General features: G+C 44.5%; 1 protein-coding gene and 2 pseudogenes across 1 annotated transcript in view; 1 reads left to right on the forward strand and 2 right to left on the reverse strand.

Moving 5' to 3' along the window:
* Positions 1–2,625, forward strand: part of LOC119355876 (60S ribosomal protein L18a-like protein) — a 23,384-nt gene extending 20,759 nt beyond the window's left edge. The window contains exons 2-5 of the mRNA XM_037622763.1: positions 4–106; positions 1,589–1,682; positions 1,774–1,891; positions 2,272–2,625. Coding sequence (XP_037478660.1) covers positions 4–106; positions 1,589–1,682; positions 1,774–1,891; positions 2,272–2,331 — 375 coding nt within the window. The 3' untranslated portion in view covers positions 2,332–2,625. The remainder of the gene's footprint in view (positions 1–3; positions 107–1,588; positions 1,683–1,773; positions 1,892–2,271) is intronic.
* A 2,394-nt stretch (positions 2,626–5,019) lies between these two features.
* Positions 5,020–6,411, reverse strand: LOC119355885 (annotated as a pseudogene).
* Positions 6,412–6,880: 469 nt separating this feature from the next.
* On the reverse strand, positions 6,881–11,567 carry LOC119292059 (annotated as a pseudogene).
* Between the last annotated feature and the right edge of the window lie 2,455 nt (positions 11,568–14,022).

A 14,022-nucleotide genomic window follows, 5' to 3' on the forward strand; every position in this document is an offset into this window, starting at 1 on the left:
CAGCCCGCCCCGCCCCCCGGCTTCTCCGCCGGAGGCTACCAGCAGCAGAAGCAGCCCTACGCGCCCGCCGATCCGTACTACGCGCAGGGGTACCAAGCCGCCCCAGGTACAATTCCCCACATCCTCTTGCTTACCTCCGATGCTTATGTTTGGTCCGGGATACGATAAGCTCGTGTAAATTGAGGTTTCTGTGGGGCACAAGGCCGTGCCAGTGATATGGTCCCTGATGATGCACAATCTCACGGTTGCCTGTGCACGATCACAACTCGGAATTCTTTGATCCAAAATTCGTGCGCATGATCCAAATCCCAGCACTCACCTTTTACTTTGTCGGGTACTCCAGCGACGAATTCTAGTTGTGAATAGACCCTAGGCTTCAGCTTAACTATAATACATCAACTCACCACATGGATTCGACGGGCTACTGTTGTTTAAACTGGAACAGAACACTACATAGTTCCGTAATCCATGCTCCTTTAGGCTAGCAAGTCTTGATTAGTATTTGCGGCAACAATTGCGGACCGGATTGTCACATCGATAAAGACATATAATTCAACAAATACTTAGTGTGCTGAATTCACTAGCCAGATATAATGTTTGGAAGTTTATTGCAGTTCTTCTGTCGGTCACCTTATACTTCTAGAAACAATCAAGATAAATAACTTCAGATCCTATTTCGCATCAATTTCTGGGGAAAACAGATAGGTGCATAGACTCGCACAAGAAAAAACAAATGGACCCCCAAGACTGATTTTTTTTCCCGTTCAACACGAGCCTCGCTCCTGGTTCCATCTTTCATAGAAAAACGAAACCAACATACAGCGTCAGGTTTTAAGGTTCACAGACGAGCTAAGCTCACATATGCAAAGACAACTCCTACCCCTCACCAACACGGCAAAGGGCAAACCTAGAGCAATTGCCAAAGGACCTTACAGCAAGAACAGAAATACTCCATTTCGCTCTAGTTATACTCTCAACACATGGATTCCATCGCTGCATCAACGGTTCTTCATCAGGTACTCCAGCGTAGTAGCTCCCCAATGATCTGCATCACCCACTGCAGCTGCCCAGGAAGAGTCCATCATACTCTCTGCGCAGATCAGTCTTGCTCCAGCTCCCGTGGCGACCTCAGTTTCCTGAGTAGCAGATCCCTGGACAGGGCTGCATCCCCCCAAGAATCTCCTTGAGAGGTTTTGCCCAGTCTACTAGATAACCCACTATCAAATGCCCAGCCTGTTTCACAGAAATCCAGTTTTTTCTGTTAAATACTAAGGCATTTCTGCAAATCCAAAGTCCACACAGAACTGCAGAAGAAACCATGTTTAAGAGCATGAACTTTTTGTTCCATAGACAAGAGCAGCAAGTGACTTAAAATCAACAATATCAACCTTTGAAAATTTGTTTAACATCACTTCATATAGCTCTAGCAATGATGCACTCAAAAAACAGGTGATATACTGATTCAGTCTCAGTACAGTGAATACACTCCAGAGGTTTGGCTAGGCCTCTTTTCCTAAATCCGAAGATTGTCACAACACTGAAAAATATACATCCATGTTATATAATAGTCCTGTTTCTGGTGCCTCAGGTTATGGTCCTGTTGTTCAAGGTAGGCCTGTTGAAGGAAGACCCGTGAGAATGCGGCGCCTTCCATGCTGTGGGCTCGGCATGGGCTGGCTTCTGTGAGTGCCTCCCAATACGCTTGCTATTTTTCCTTACTTTCTGAAGTTAAACCAGTCCCTCATAAAGTTCTGTTCTCTTGCTCGAACAAAGGTTCATTGCCGGCTTCTTCTTGGCTGCCATTCCGTGGTATATTGGTGCTTTCATCCTAATCTGTGTCCGGGTACATGACCACAGAGAGAAACCAGGATATGTTGCCTGCACTATTGCTGTAAGTTACCTTTCTGATAAGACCGCAATACTATGCTGCTGTTAAGATTTCACTTAGGAATTCGAGACTGTGAGCTTTATGGTCCGTTCAACCAGTTTTGTTACATTAACTGAAATAAATTAGCTCAAAAGAATATACTCAGGTGCTGCTTACAGTTAATTTTTCTTGTGATAGCAGCAACTAAAATATTGGTATGGCCGAATTGAAAAAAAAAACTCTTATCAAAATAGAAGTAGATTTTTACCGTACAAATTTAGCAATTGCAAGCAACATGGAAATCATTAGAATCACAAATTACAAGGTATAACCTGTCACAGTAAATTATTTTCTGTAATACTTGGCCTAACTTTGCATTGGAATTCACTGCATTGCACAAACAGGCTATAATTGCGGCCATTGTTATACCCCTTGGAGTAACAAAAGGAACAGACTCATGGTGAGCCACCACCAGCTCTTGGCAGGCGGTTCTGTTGCTGAATATAAACATCGTTATTTCCGGACTAATTACATGATAGGTTATTACAAAGTCTGCTGGTTGTATTTCATGTATGAGTGTGTCTTGTATACATATATGTACAGTAAAAAGAGTGGGGCTGCATCTTCGATGTTCTCTTGTATCGATACTTGATACTTATAGTGTGTAATAAAAGCTCGAATGTACAACACATATCTTTCTCGAGGTTACCTCTCGTTCAAATTCAGTACTACAAGGTACACGCTGCAGCATTCTACAATGGATTCCTTTGCAATACCTGCAGTAACTTAATGTTGAAATTTGATGTATCACTCGACAATTGTTACCCCTCCTTGGAGTAACATAAAGGGAACAGACTCGTGGTGAACTGCAACCAGGTCTTGGCAGTGGTTATGTTGATGAATATAAGTGGTGGTTATTTCAGTTCCTGCATCGACGGTCGATGTCCTCTTGTACCTATATTTGATACATACTGCATCGATGATGTGATGTCCCTTGTATCAAGATTTCGGGCTTCTTCTTTGTAATAAAGCTCAAGTGTTTTCAACACATATTTTATATGAGGTTACATCTGTGTCAACTGTCAAGTTCAGCACTTTCATATGGTATCTCAAGCAAGTTTCATTTCTCACTATCATAAGGAGTATAGGCGATATTTACCATCTGAATCAGAACCTATATTGCCCACATCAATTTGTTAGTTTATATTCCAGCTTGACAATTTGTTTGTCGAAAGCAGTGATGTTGTTAGTTTAAATGAATCAAACCCTGCTGCCCATGAAATCTGTTACACTTTAGGTCCTGGCCATGTGTTGGCATGAAGAACCTCCAGATGATTATCATTCGAGTTGTAAAGGCTGGACAAACTAAAAAGTACTCCCTCCGTAAAGAAATATAAGAGCATTTAGATCACTACTTTAGTGATCTAAACACTCTTATATTTGTTTACAGAGGGAGTAGGCGCCCCAAAATATAAGAACGTTTTTAACACTGGCATAGTGTCAAAAACCGTTTTTATATTCTGGGACAGAGGGAGTATGATTTAGAGACGAACGGCGGCATTTTGTCGGGTCAGGGACTCAGGGGGAATACAGATCTTTTGTGCCATGTTAAGTTTCATGTTGTAAGTTGCCACAGCGGTTTCTCTGCCTCGCATCTCCATGTTGTGGATCAGCGAATGACCTCGAACTCGAAGTGGGCTACTGCTAGCTTAGTGCTATAGAAGCCAAATTATCCTACTGGAAATGGAAATTGAACCTTCTATAGCCAGAAAGAAGCACTGGCTATGTTTCTGTCGTAATGTTTATAGTGGCGCGTGTGTATTGTCTAGATTCCAAACATTCATGGCATAGTATCGTGTTTCCATTTACATTAGCAGTTCATTTCTATAACTCCCAAAATAGTCTGACTTTGGTTGGTTGTTGTTCGATGAATAACAAGAAATTGGTATTGCAGCTTGAGACAGAGTACCTGAAAGAACTATGTTATCTCCTACTACTATATTACATATAGTCTTTACTTCCCTCAAAAGAAAATACATATAGTCTTTACTGGTCAGAATCCCCATTTCTAAATCCGTGTAGCCTTTTTTGAATATTGCTTGGAACTGGAAACATGTGACCTGAAAAGTGGTCAGACAGTTAGATTAAACTTAGCTTTTCTTGGACTTACACTAGTGGTCATGATTCAGTTTGATTAAGCTTGATGAACGCGTAACAGCGTACCTTTTTTTCTGAACCATGGTTTATCCAGTATCTGATGGCCACATAGCTTGACTTACTTGGAGATTTTTCTAAAAGATAGCTTCTGTAATTACAGAGAATTTCTAAAGCATACTCTTCTGCTAAAATGTCTTGTACTGTGAAAGGTCCTGCAAAAATTGTCGAGAAAGCGAGAATCTTGTGCAAGCGTTCTTTCTTTTTTTCAAAACTGGGCTCTTATCTCACACGTAACATAAGAAAGAAGACACAGACTTTTTTTCAGTTTGTGGCAGTGGGTTTCTGGGGCATGAAATTTAGACTGATGTGCAGCATGGTGCATATCAGTCTAAATTACTTTCAAATATTGAGACTTCTATTTCTCCACTTATAAAACATAAAGGCTACTTGTGTACTCTTAAGGTGTAAAGGCCATGCAAAATGGTTTTCAGCCAAAACTCCACGCTATCTACTGGCATCAACATCTATTGGCACTATCACCCTGAGAAAAAACTCTGACCAATGCACGCTAACATACATTGGGATTTTTACTTGGAAGAACAATCAAGGGCCAACTCAATGAACTGATAATTTGGCACTCGTAAACGACAACGGCGCTACGCAAGTAATCTTAGGGCCCAAAATCCGGATATCAATAAAAAAACAAAGTAGAATCAGATATAATATTATATCAGCAACCTTGAGCTCTACACAAGTAGCCGATCAGTTAATTAGTTCATCTCCAGATCACAACCACCAGCCAAGCCTCACATGATAAGAAGGCATGCATCCACACGCTGCTGAAAACAGAATGCAGAGCTTCACAGCCACCCTTCTGAACATCAAAGTTACGTACTCCCTAGTTACTACAGAAATGTCGATAATACGGTGCCATTGTATGACTGTATCAGATGCGCCACCTAGTAGGTCAAACAGCCTGGTGCTTGCCCCACGAACTAATAAGCTCTCTGCACTCTATAGACCGCCATCATGAGGTTAAAGAGGCAGGACGGCGCGATCGCAAACCAGCTAAAGAAGGCCATGGCGGTGGCGGCCATGAAGCCTGGGCAGTGGTTGTCCGAGCACATCATCAGGTCGTCGTCGAGGAGGATGGTGATGCCTGCCGACCCACTTGCTGCAGCGAACGTCAGCGCGCCTGTGACCTGCAGACAAGGGGTCAAAACCGGATTGTGTTTGTTTTAGGAGAAAGAGAAATGCACCTGATCGTTAAATGATTCTTTGCTTGTTTCATGTATGTAATGTAAAGCTTTTCTAGTGTAAGAGATCACAAGGAATGAGCGACAGAGGGCTTTTTTCGCAAAAAAAAAAAGAGCGACAGAGGGCTGTCTGTTCTGAGGTGCCTGAGAAAATGTGTGACTTACCCAGTCCCCAATGGAATAGATGGTGGTAGCTCGAGGAGACCGGAAGGAATGCTTGACAAGAAGTGCGTAGATGTCCACGGCGCCAGAGCGAGGCTCCACAGGCATTGCAAGCTTGCTGCTGCGACGAGGAGGCTGCTCAGAAGAACAACAGTGAGTTCATCTCATCTACAGGAGGAAATCAATCCCGTGTTCCAAGTTGTAAAATCAATCTGTAGTGGAAAACACAATCTAATCGCCCCCACAGAAATAAGGTAAGATACGCTAGCATGCTACATTGTTTCTTCTAGTTGTCGATGCTATCCCCCAACACTGACAGAACGTAGATATCTTCAAATGTTTCCCCAAAGACGGCAATGTGATGCATACGAGGAATGTCCATTACAACAATCAAACTGTTCTGCATTCCGACAAGCAGCCAAACTTATTATCAGCGTACGCAGCAATGAGATGCTTTTGTCGAATGCCTAGGGGAACTATGCACAGGTAAATCAATCTGCTAATTTTCCACACAAATAAATGGTTATGATCAGCAAACAAGGGCTCAAGCTAAACATTGTTATATCCAAAGGACACAACTATCAACATGACCATGTCACCATCCGATCTAATTGCATTGCCTCTTTCAGGATGCCAAACCAGTTAAAAAGGCGTAAAAGCAGTGAAACGCGCTAACAAAGATGAGCATCTGTCTTTGGAGGATCAGGAAAGCACCCATCTGAAAATTGCACCTTCATGTTCATGCTTGATAGTGGTATGTGTCAACAGAAACCCTGAACCTGAAAGCCCAGGCTGCTGCTTAACCCCAGCTGGCCCCTGAGCCGCTGCAGCCGGAGCCGGGCCCTGCCCCTGCTCCGCCGGCGCCGCCGCAGCAGCAGCAGCCTCCGGGTCCGGGTGGACGAGGGGATGGCTGGGCTGCGGGAGCATGGCGCCGCCGTGGTGGAGCCAGTCCCAAAAGTGCGCCTCCATTGCGCTCCTCTCTTCTCTGGTAGAGTGTAGAGTGTAGAGTTGGCCGGGCGGGGTTCCCGAGGGATCTATGGAGGGCAGGCACGCCGGACGGCCGGTGGTGTCTCTGCTCCGGCGCGGCTTCTTTGCTCAATGTAGCATGATTGAGCGGCACTAGTGAAGAAACTGCGTCGTTTCCTCTCCAAAAATCCATTCAGTGAGCGCGCGAGCAGAGCACCTTCTGCTGGCTCTTACGTGTTTTATGTATGATCCTGCGGACCAAAGAGGCCCTGAGCATCTTTTATTTTCTTCTCCTTTTTGCAGGGGAAATACATTCTCTTGCTTACGAAATCATATATTTGCTAGTGGCTACGGTCACAATTAATTTTCAATCCCATATGAAACATAAATTTATTTTCACGCATTTCTGGGACAGTAGAGACGATGCCCTCGCAACTGTGCTAATGGTATGATTAACAGTTCAAAATGATCTTGTAAAATTTGAGTGCGGGCAAATCCCACTCAGCTTTGCATCATAAGTTCCAACCACATTTTATTTATACCGTTGACAAGTTCAATGCCAACAAACCTCTTAATTCGTGGGGCCAAAAATCACCTAAAATCATCATCAGCTCACCAGTCTGCAGCACTTCCGGCCGGAGCTAACGGCACTGCTCGCTGCGTATGATGTGGACCGCCATGGCAAGCCTCTTGTCCACCACCGGTTCCAGCAGGCAGAGGTCTCCGGCCTGCAGGCGGTTGTCCGCGGCGAACTCGCGCCACCCTCCCGCCGGGACCATCCGCCTGTGACGCATCTCCACGCGCCATGCCTTGCTCCACCCGGCCTGATGGAGTGTCAGCGTCTGCTTCCCGTCTGGAAGGCGTCCGTCGGCAGCAGCAGCATGTCCCGTGGTGCCCAAGTCCTATAAAAACAGTTCAGTTGCAACAGAGATGGGAACCAATCAATCAATAGTGGTGAAAATACAAGTTCAAGAAGTTAAGAGCTAATCAATGCATGGATGAACTGTGAAATTTTAGATCAGAGGATCGCGGAATGTGCCATCTACAAAAAATTTACACAGGTTAAGAGCTACATGATCTTTGTGCAATAACTAAGCAGCGATCGGAGGTCAAGGTTTTAGAACTTACTAGGGCAGACCTCAGATTGCTCTTGTCCATGGCTGCCACATAAATAGGCGCTTCAGATCGGACTGCCTTCACCTTCTCTGCAAGCACCCTCTCCTGCGCCTGGGTTAAACGGGCGCTGCAGCCTAGCACCACATATCCTGGTCTGTCACAACCATCTGATGCTCCTGCAGATAAGATGATGTTTCACATCATTTAAGACCACATGTTGATCTTAACAGTGATAAGTTGAACATGTATACCGTCGACTGGTTCGTCCTTGACACATGCCGTCGAGGCGGCTTTCATGCTCGTTCCGCCAATTTCGAGCCACGAACGACGTCTCCACCCTTGGATTTGCCGGCGCGTCTTGCTTTGGGAAGCAGATGGACCATCAGCATGAACCTTCTCCCCTCACCCCTGTTAATCGGCTGGAGCAGGCAGATGTCCCCCTCGCGTAGACGGTTGTCGCGGACGAACTCTAACCACCGCCCATAGAGGACGTACCCAATGTTGCCCCGCCTGACGTGAAAAAGGGGATGCCACTTCTTCTTCACTCCTGGGAGGGTAAGTATGATGTTTTGGCTTTCAGTGGGAAAGTGCGCAGCTGCATAACGCTTCGGGATGATCTGGTTGTGCAGACGAGATAAAAGACAAAAATCGCAATGAATTAAAACAACTGAACCAACTATTCCTGGTTTCAGATATAAAGCAGGGAAACATGTATTATTGATCATACGGCCACGTAGTCCAGGTTTTGGTGATAGCTATGCATATTTTCGTCTGTTGTGTACGTGCTACACGAAAACCACATCCACATTGTGCAACTGCCACAGTGCAGGCCACTAATGTTTTCTGGAGGACTGTTGCATGACTTTCATTGCGTAACAACCTCTTTCTATATGCTAGTGACAATCAGTTTGAATCATCCTTATCTTTAAACCCAGATGCAAACTGTACATGGAACAAGGTATATAATTGGTGGGAAAAATTAAGTGTACCGAGCAAATAGAGAATGCTCTTGGAGGAAACCAAAGAATCTTCGTGGAACAACTGACGGTTTATTAGTCCACAAATAAAAATTATTTTGGGAGAACGAATCAAAACTTTTAGTTGGACAAATAAAAATATTTTGATTTGGTTCCAGTTTTAGAACTGTGATAAGAGTTACAATAAGGATTTGGCTATATGCATCATTGCTTCAGAGGCCGCAGGTAATAAAAGCTTTCTAAAAAAAGTTGAAGAAACCGAACATGCTAGTGGACTAATTCAAATCTGTTAATGGAATAGAAAAATTATTGGTGGAACAATTAAATATGTGATGCGTCATACATATCCAGAATAAACAAACAGTAAAGTCCCCAGTGCAGAATAGGAATTACCAGAGCGGGTTGTGGTCCATTGACATTGCTCTTCATTATTTGAACCACTAGCAACGGAATTTCAGGCTGAATTTCAGCAATAAGAGCATCAATTCCTACCTCGTCTTCTTCATCAAGTCGGCACCTTCTTGACAATATATAGCGAACCTCGGAGGAAGTTTCCTGATGATCTGACTGGGTAGATTCATATTCAGATGGACTGTCTTCTCCTGTCAATAGTTTCAATGGTAAGATAGTATTGCCAAGAAGTAATTGCAGTGTGGCATTTGTAATAGCAAAATTTAGCAGCTGAGAGTTAATAATGTAGTATCATCGAAAGAGAGAGAGAGAGAGAGAGAGAGAGAGAGAGAGAGAGAGAGAGAGAGAGAGCTGGTGAAACTTACCTTGGTTTGAACATATATCAGTTCTTCCAACTTTGCGAAGCAAATGAACCATAAAGGTGAACCTTGTTGACTGAACCTCTGTCATTGGTTGAAAGAGGCAGAGATCGCCCTTCTTAACACAATTGTCATGGACAAATTCACGCAAAGAAAGGTTGCGTCCCCTTCCATCAGGTCTGATGCGGAATTTGCATGGCCAAGCCTTGCTCTTCCCAGGCAGTTTGAGTGTGACAACTTGAGTTTTGTGTGGAAAGTATGCATGTGCATAATCCTTAGATATTACCTGATTAAAAAAGGGATGATTGGTATGGTGCTGTGTTGTGTAATCCTTGGACTGACAGCGAGACTATTTTCATAATATAGTAATATAAACATGATGACAGTCGTAAAGCAAGATATGAATATAATGCCATTCAATTGTTTCATAAATATCCTTCAGAGGTTTGTTACAATTAACAATATCGGAAATAAAGATATTTAGAGAGGTGTATGTAGCTACAAGCATTTAACAATACATACAGAATTCAAACCAAACGTACCAGATTAGGATAGTGGTTCACATTGGTCTTCTTCATCATCACCACAAGCACAGGGGTTTCAGGTCGAATTTTCGCGACAAACTCCTTGATTTCATCCTCCTGTTCTTCTGTAAGATGGCATCGCCCTGCTAAGACATAATCCTTTGAGAGCCCCTGAAGATCATCTGACTCCATAGACTCGCCTTCGGACAGACTATCTTCTGCTGTAAAAGAGAGTCAAGAGAGATCAACATGTAGTAATTAAACGCTACTCAACAAATATATGAGTACACTGTACACAGCCGAACCTGATGATTCATCTGAAGAAGAATTTACCGCAGGCGCCTTTCCTGATTTTCTACCTTCTGAATCTGAAGCGCCATCAAAGGAACTGCTCGAAATATCAGCACCATAAGTGCTCGCTTTTTTAACATGAGCAGAAATTTTCGCCCCGGCACGACACGAGATCCTCTCCTCGCCATTGGAATCAAAGATGGTGACCTTGAAGCAGGAGATTCCAAGGTTACGAAACATCAAGTAACAGTTGTCTTGTATCTGATTTGCACGAACAAACGCCTCCCATCCAGACTGCAGGGCCGATCTGTTCATCTTCTTGGCAACTCCAACGACATACATCTGTCCGTTAGGTGCTTCTAGTCGGATGGTCCCAGAGATCTTTCCTCCGAAATGGTCAACAAGACGCGCCGGTATGACCTGCAGCAAGCAGCAGTGGTGGAAGTGGAACCAAGGGTCAAAACAAAACATACAAAATCCAGCGAACTGAGGCAGCACCCTGAACAAAGAACTAAGGAAATTAAAAGTCAACATACCATGCTGTCTTTAAAGTTACCACGCATCTGCATGATGAACTTGGCCCTTCTCCTGCTGCACTCACAAGGATTGCTCATCGCGACCGGAGCCTTCCTGCAAGATGGACCGTATATAGATCATGCCTTCAGATTTTCGCTTGCATAACTAATCCGTGTGATCCTAAAAAACTGAAGGTTACTGGCGACCCTCTAAGATCTCTTGATGGTATGGACGTACATATCAATTAGATTTTCTTTGTCTAGGAACAAGAAAAGCATCAGACAAAAGTCACTAACTAACCAACCCTGCACCAAGATCTGCCAGATCGTCCACGTAAACAAATGGAGGCAAGAATCAACGCTGGATGGAAGGGGCTTGGAAGAAGAAGATGAGGAAGCTTACTGCGTCTGTGGTGCTGCACGTACTCAAGGGGTTGAACTGGAACGGCAACGGACAGCCATGAAGCACAGCTATTTATGAAGGGAATTGCAGCCCAGGGGACAGGGGTTGTCGACTCCAGCGGGCACTTCATGCAGGCTTAATGGCTATTGATGAAGGCATTTGCCCGTACAGTCACAATTGCGTCGTGGACATTTCCTCGAGCACCTGGCGGGCGGGCAGGCGGGCAGGCCATGGCGGCTGCCGGTGGCAAAGGCGCAACCGCCCGTGGTGCTTCGGCCGCTGGCACAGGGCCACCGGTGCTCGGGTTTTCGGGCCGAGGAGCAGTGGCCGCTGACACGACTGGCTTTGGGCACGGCGGCCTGTGGCGGTTTCGCAGGTGCGACAGGGGATGGTGGTGGTGGAAGACGGCGCTGGCTGTTGGTGACTGAAAGGCGGGGGCTTGGCCCGCCGGCGCCGGCGGAACGGGCACCAGCGTGGCCCGAGAAGCCGACGCCATGTCCACGTGGAGGTGCTGCCAGGGAGGGGCGGGGAGCAGGGACGAAGACGAGTGAGGTGTGCGCCATGTAGGCAGATCCACCGTCCACGTGCTATAGCATCCAGGGAACGTCAAGTGCGTGTCATTAGTTTCTCCAAAAAAAAGGTGCGTGTCATTGCATTTATTTAAAAAAATTGCGCCATCTCACTATGCATTACTCAGTAGGGAATATATCTACTGCATCGATGCAATTGGTGTCACCGGTGCATCGGACCTAATTGCACATTAAAAAATGTTCGAAAAAATCCGGAATTTTTTTAGTGCATTGGCATAACATCAATGTATGTTGTGATAAAAATTCAACTTAAAATTTGAAACATTGCTCGAGATACAAAAATGACAAATTTGACAAATATTTTTCGGATTTTTTTCAAACGTTTTTAGATGTGCTAGGGGGGACCGGTGCACCCGTCGCATCAATTACCCTGGTTCACCATATACATTTCCACTACATGACAAATTATACGCACATCACATCATTAAGAAACGTATTTTTCATCTTTCATCGTACATAAGTCCTTGTCAAAACTCTTTCCCAACAAAAGAAGTGTATCGTCTGCATTTCGTGTGTGATGTATGTTTTAAACAATCACCCGACAGAAAAAAAAGTGTCCCACATCATGTGTGACGTGTAAAAGTACTGCTATATGCATGACACTGACTAGACGAAGGCCCTGTTCGGCTGCTCTCCACCCCACAGCTCCGCTCTGGAGCGTCCGAAACAGAGCGGCCCACGGCCTATTTTTTTTGGAGTCGTCAAAGAGGCGCTCCATGCGCTCCCGTATTTTGCGGAGCTGGATGATTGCCAAACAAGCTCGAAATACACACCACATGCCATAGCCCTCCATCCAAGCCCAAGGCTAAACAACACCAGCGGGGTGGATTAGCTATCATTCACCACAAAGCGTGGAGTACTTTCCAACGTGTGACCACAACACACAACTGTCACCGAAACGCCCACCCATTTGCCAAAAAATAAATTAAGTTACTCATCACTAACTCCATTTGTTCACAACTATATGTTCACAATGGCGTAGCTGTAGACTAGTCAGGGTGGTCCGACCAACACTAACCTATATTTAATAAGAAATACAAATTTACCAACACTAACATATGTTTTTTTCCTGGTTTTTTGTTGTAGTAGCTTGCTACCATTGCCGTACAAAGTGTAGGATCGAGAGTATATATAGAGGGGGAGGGTTAAATGGGAGGTTCAAACTTTGAATACTCTCAACACAACAAGGTGAAAAATAAACTAAAATAGGCAATTCTACGAAAGAAATCAACTATGGAAGGAAAACTACAACATATCTACTACAAGATATCAAACAGAACACTGCTAAGAAGGATAACTAAGTAGCATTAAATATAGAATAGACGAACATAGAAACAAATCACCTTAAGCACAACTAGTTGGAATACAAATACAAACCTATCAAAGTACACAAACTATTGCACTCAACCATGCAGATGAACAACACAAAACAGAAAACATTACATAATAACTGAAAGTAATGATGTAGATAGAATCGATCAGTGGTGCTCGATGGTGATAGTTGATTTGGTAGGCCGGTTCACTCTTTAGACGTATATACTCTCGGATATATTAGTCTTGCACTGGCCATGCTTAGATTAATGATCTCCAAGGGGGAGTTTTGTATGTTAGTTGGATTTAACCTTGCAAGTAATCTACTGCAGTCAGTGGAAAGGTTTGCATTGTGTTATTGCCACTAAGAATGAAAAGGTAGTTGCCTCCGAGCCAGGGATAAACACAACCATACTATCAACATTCTTTTCAACTTACTTAAACAACAAGTTCCATATTAAAACTCGGGCGGTGTTTGGTTCGGGAAATGGAAAGGAAATGTAACCGAAAGCAAATGACACCGTTTCTGTAAAAACTATCGTACAAAAATCAAAATGTTTGGTTACTAACTATATCGGTACAACAACGCTTGGTCGTGCATTTCCTGCTCAGCTACCTCCCAAGCTGAATGCCCAACCTGACGTACCATCCTCATGAGCTTCTCACATTTCCTCTCAGTCATCTTGACACCTTAGAGGAGCCTGCACATCTCGTCGATGGCCTGGCCAAGAGGAGGTTCAGTGCGAAGGCGAGAAGGTACACACAGAAGTGCAACAAGTCGGGGCTACCTAGGCGGCCGCGTCTACCGCCATTGGTTGTATGTTGTACTTCCCTTTCCCCGTGCAACATACAGACCAATACATTGTGAGTCCATGTGCCATTGTAGCACGCCCAAGAGAGTTGATCGTGGACGCCATTATCTGTAGGGACCTCTTCTTGTTCGCAAGTGGCCATCGCTTTCGGTGAGGGATTCGACAATGGCCTGCTTCACCTGTCACGTAAAGCAGTTGTTGTAGCGAAGCGAAGTGTGCAACGCGTAGAGGAGTACGTAATGCCCGAGCTTGTCATACCATGGTCGAAGCTCCCTCAACCTCAAGTGACACAATTGTACGAAAAA

This window comes from Triticum dicoccoides, chromosome 1A (assembly GCF_002162155.2).
Source record: "Triticum dicoccoides isolate Atlit2015 ecotype Zavitan chromosome 1A, WEW_v2.0, whole genome shotgun sequence".
NCBI lineage: Eukaryota > Viridiplantae > Streptophyta > Magnoliopsida > Poales > Poaceae > Triticum > Triticum dicoccoides.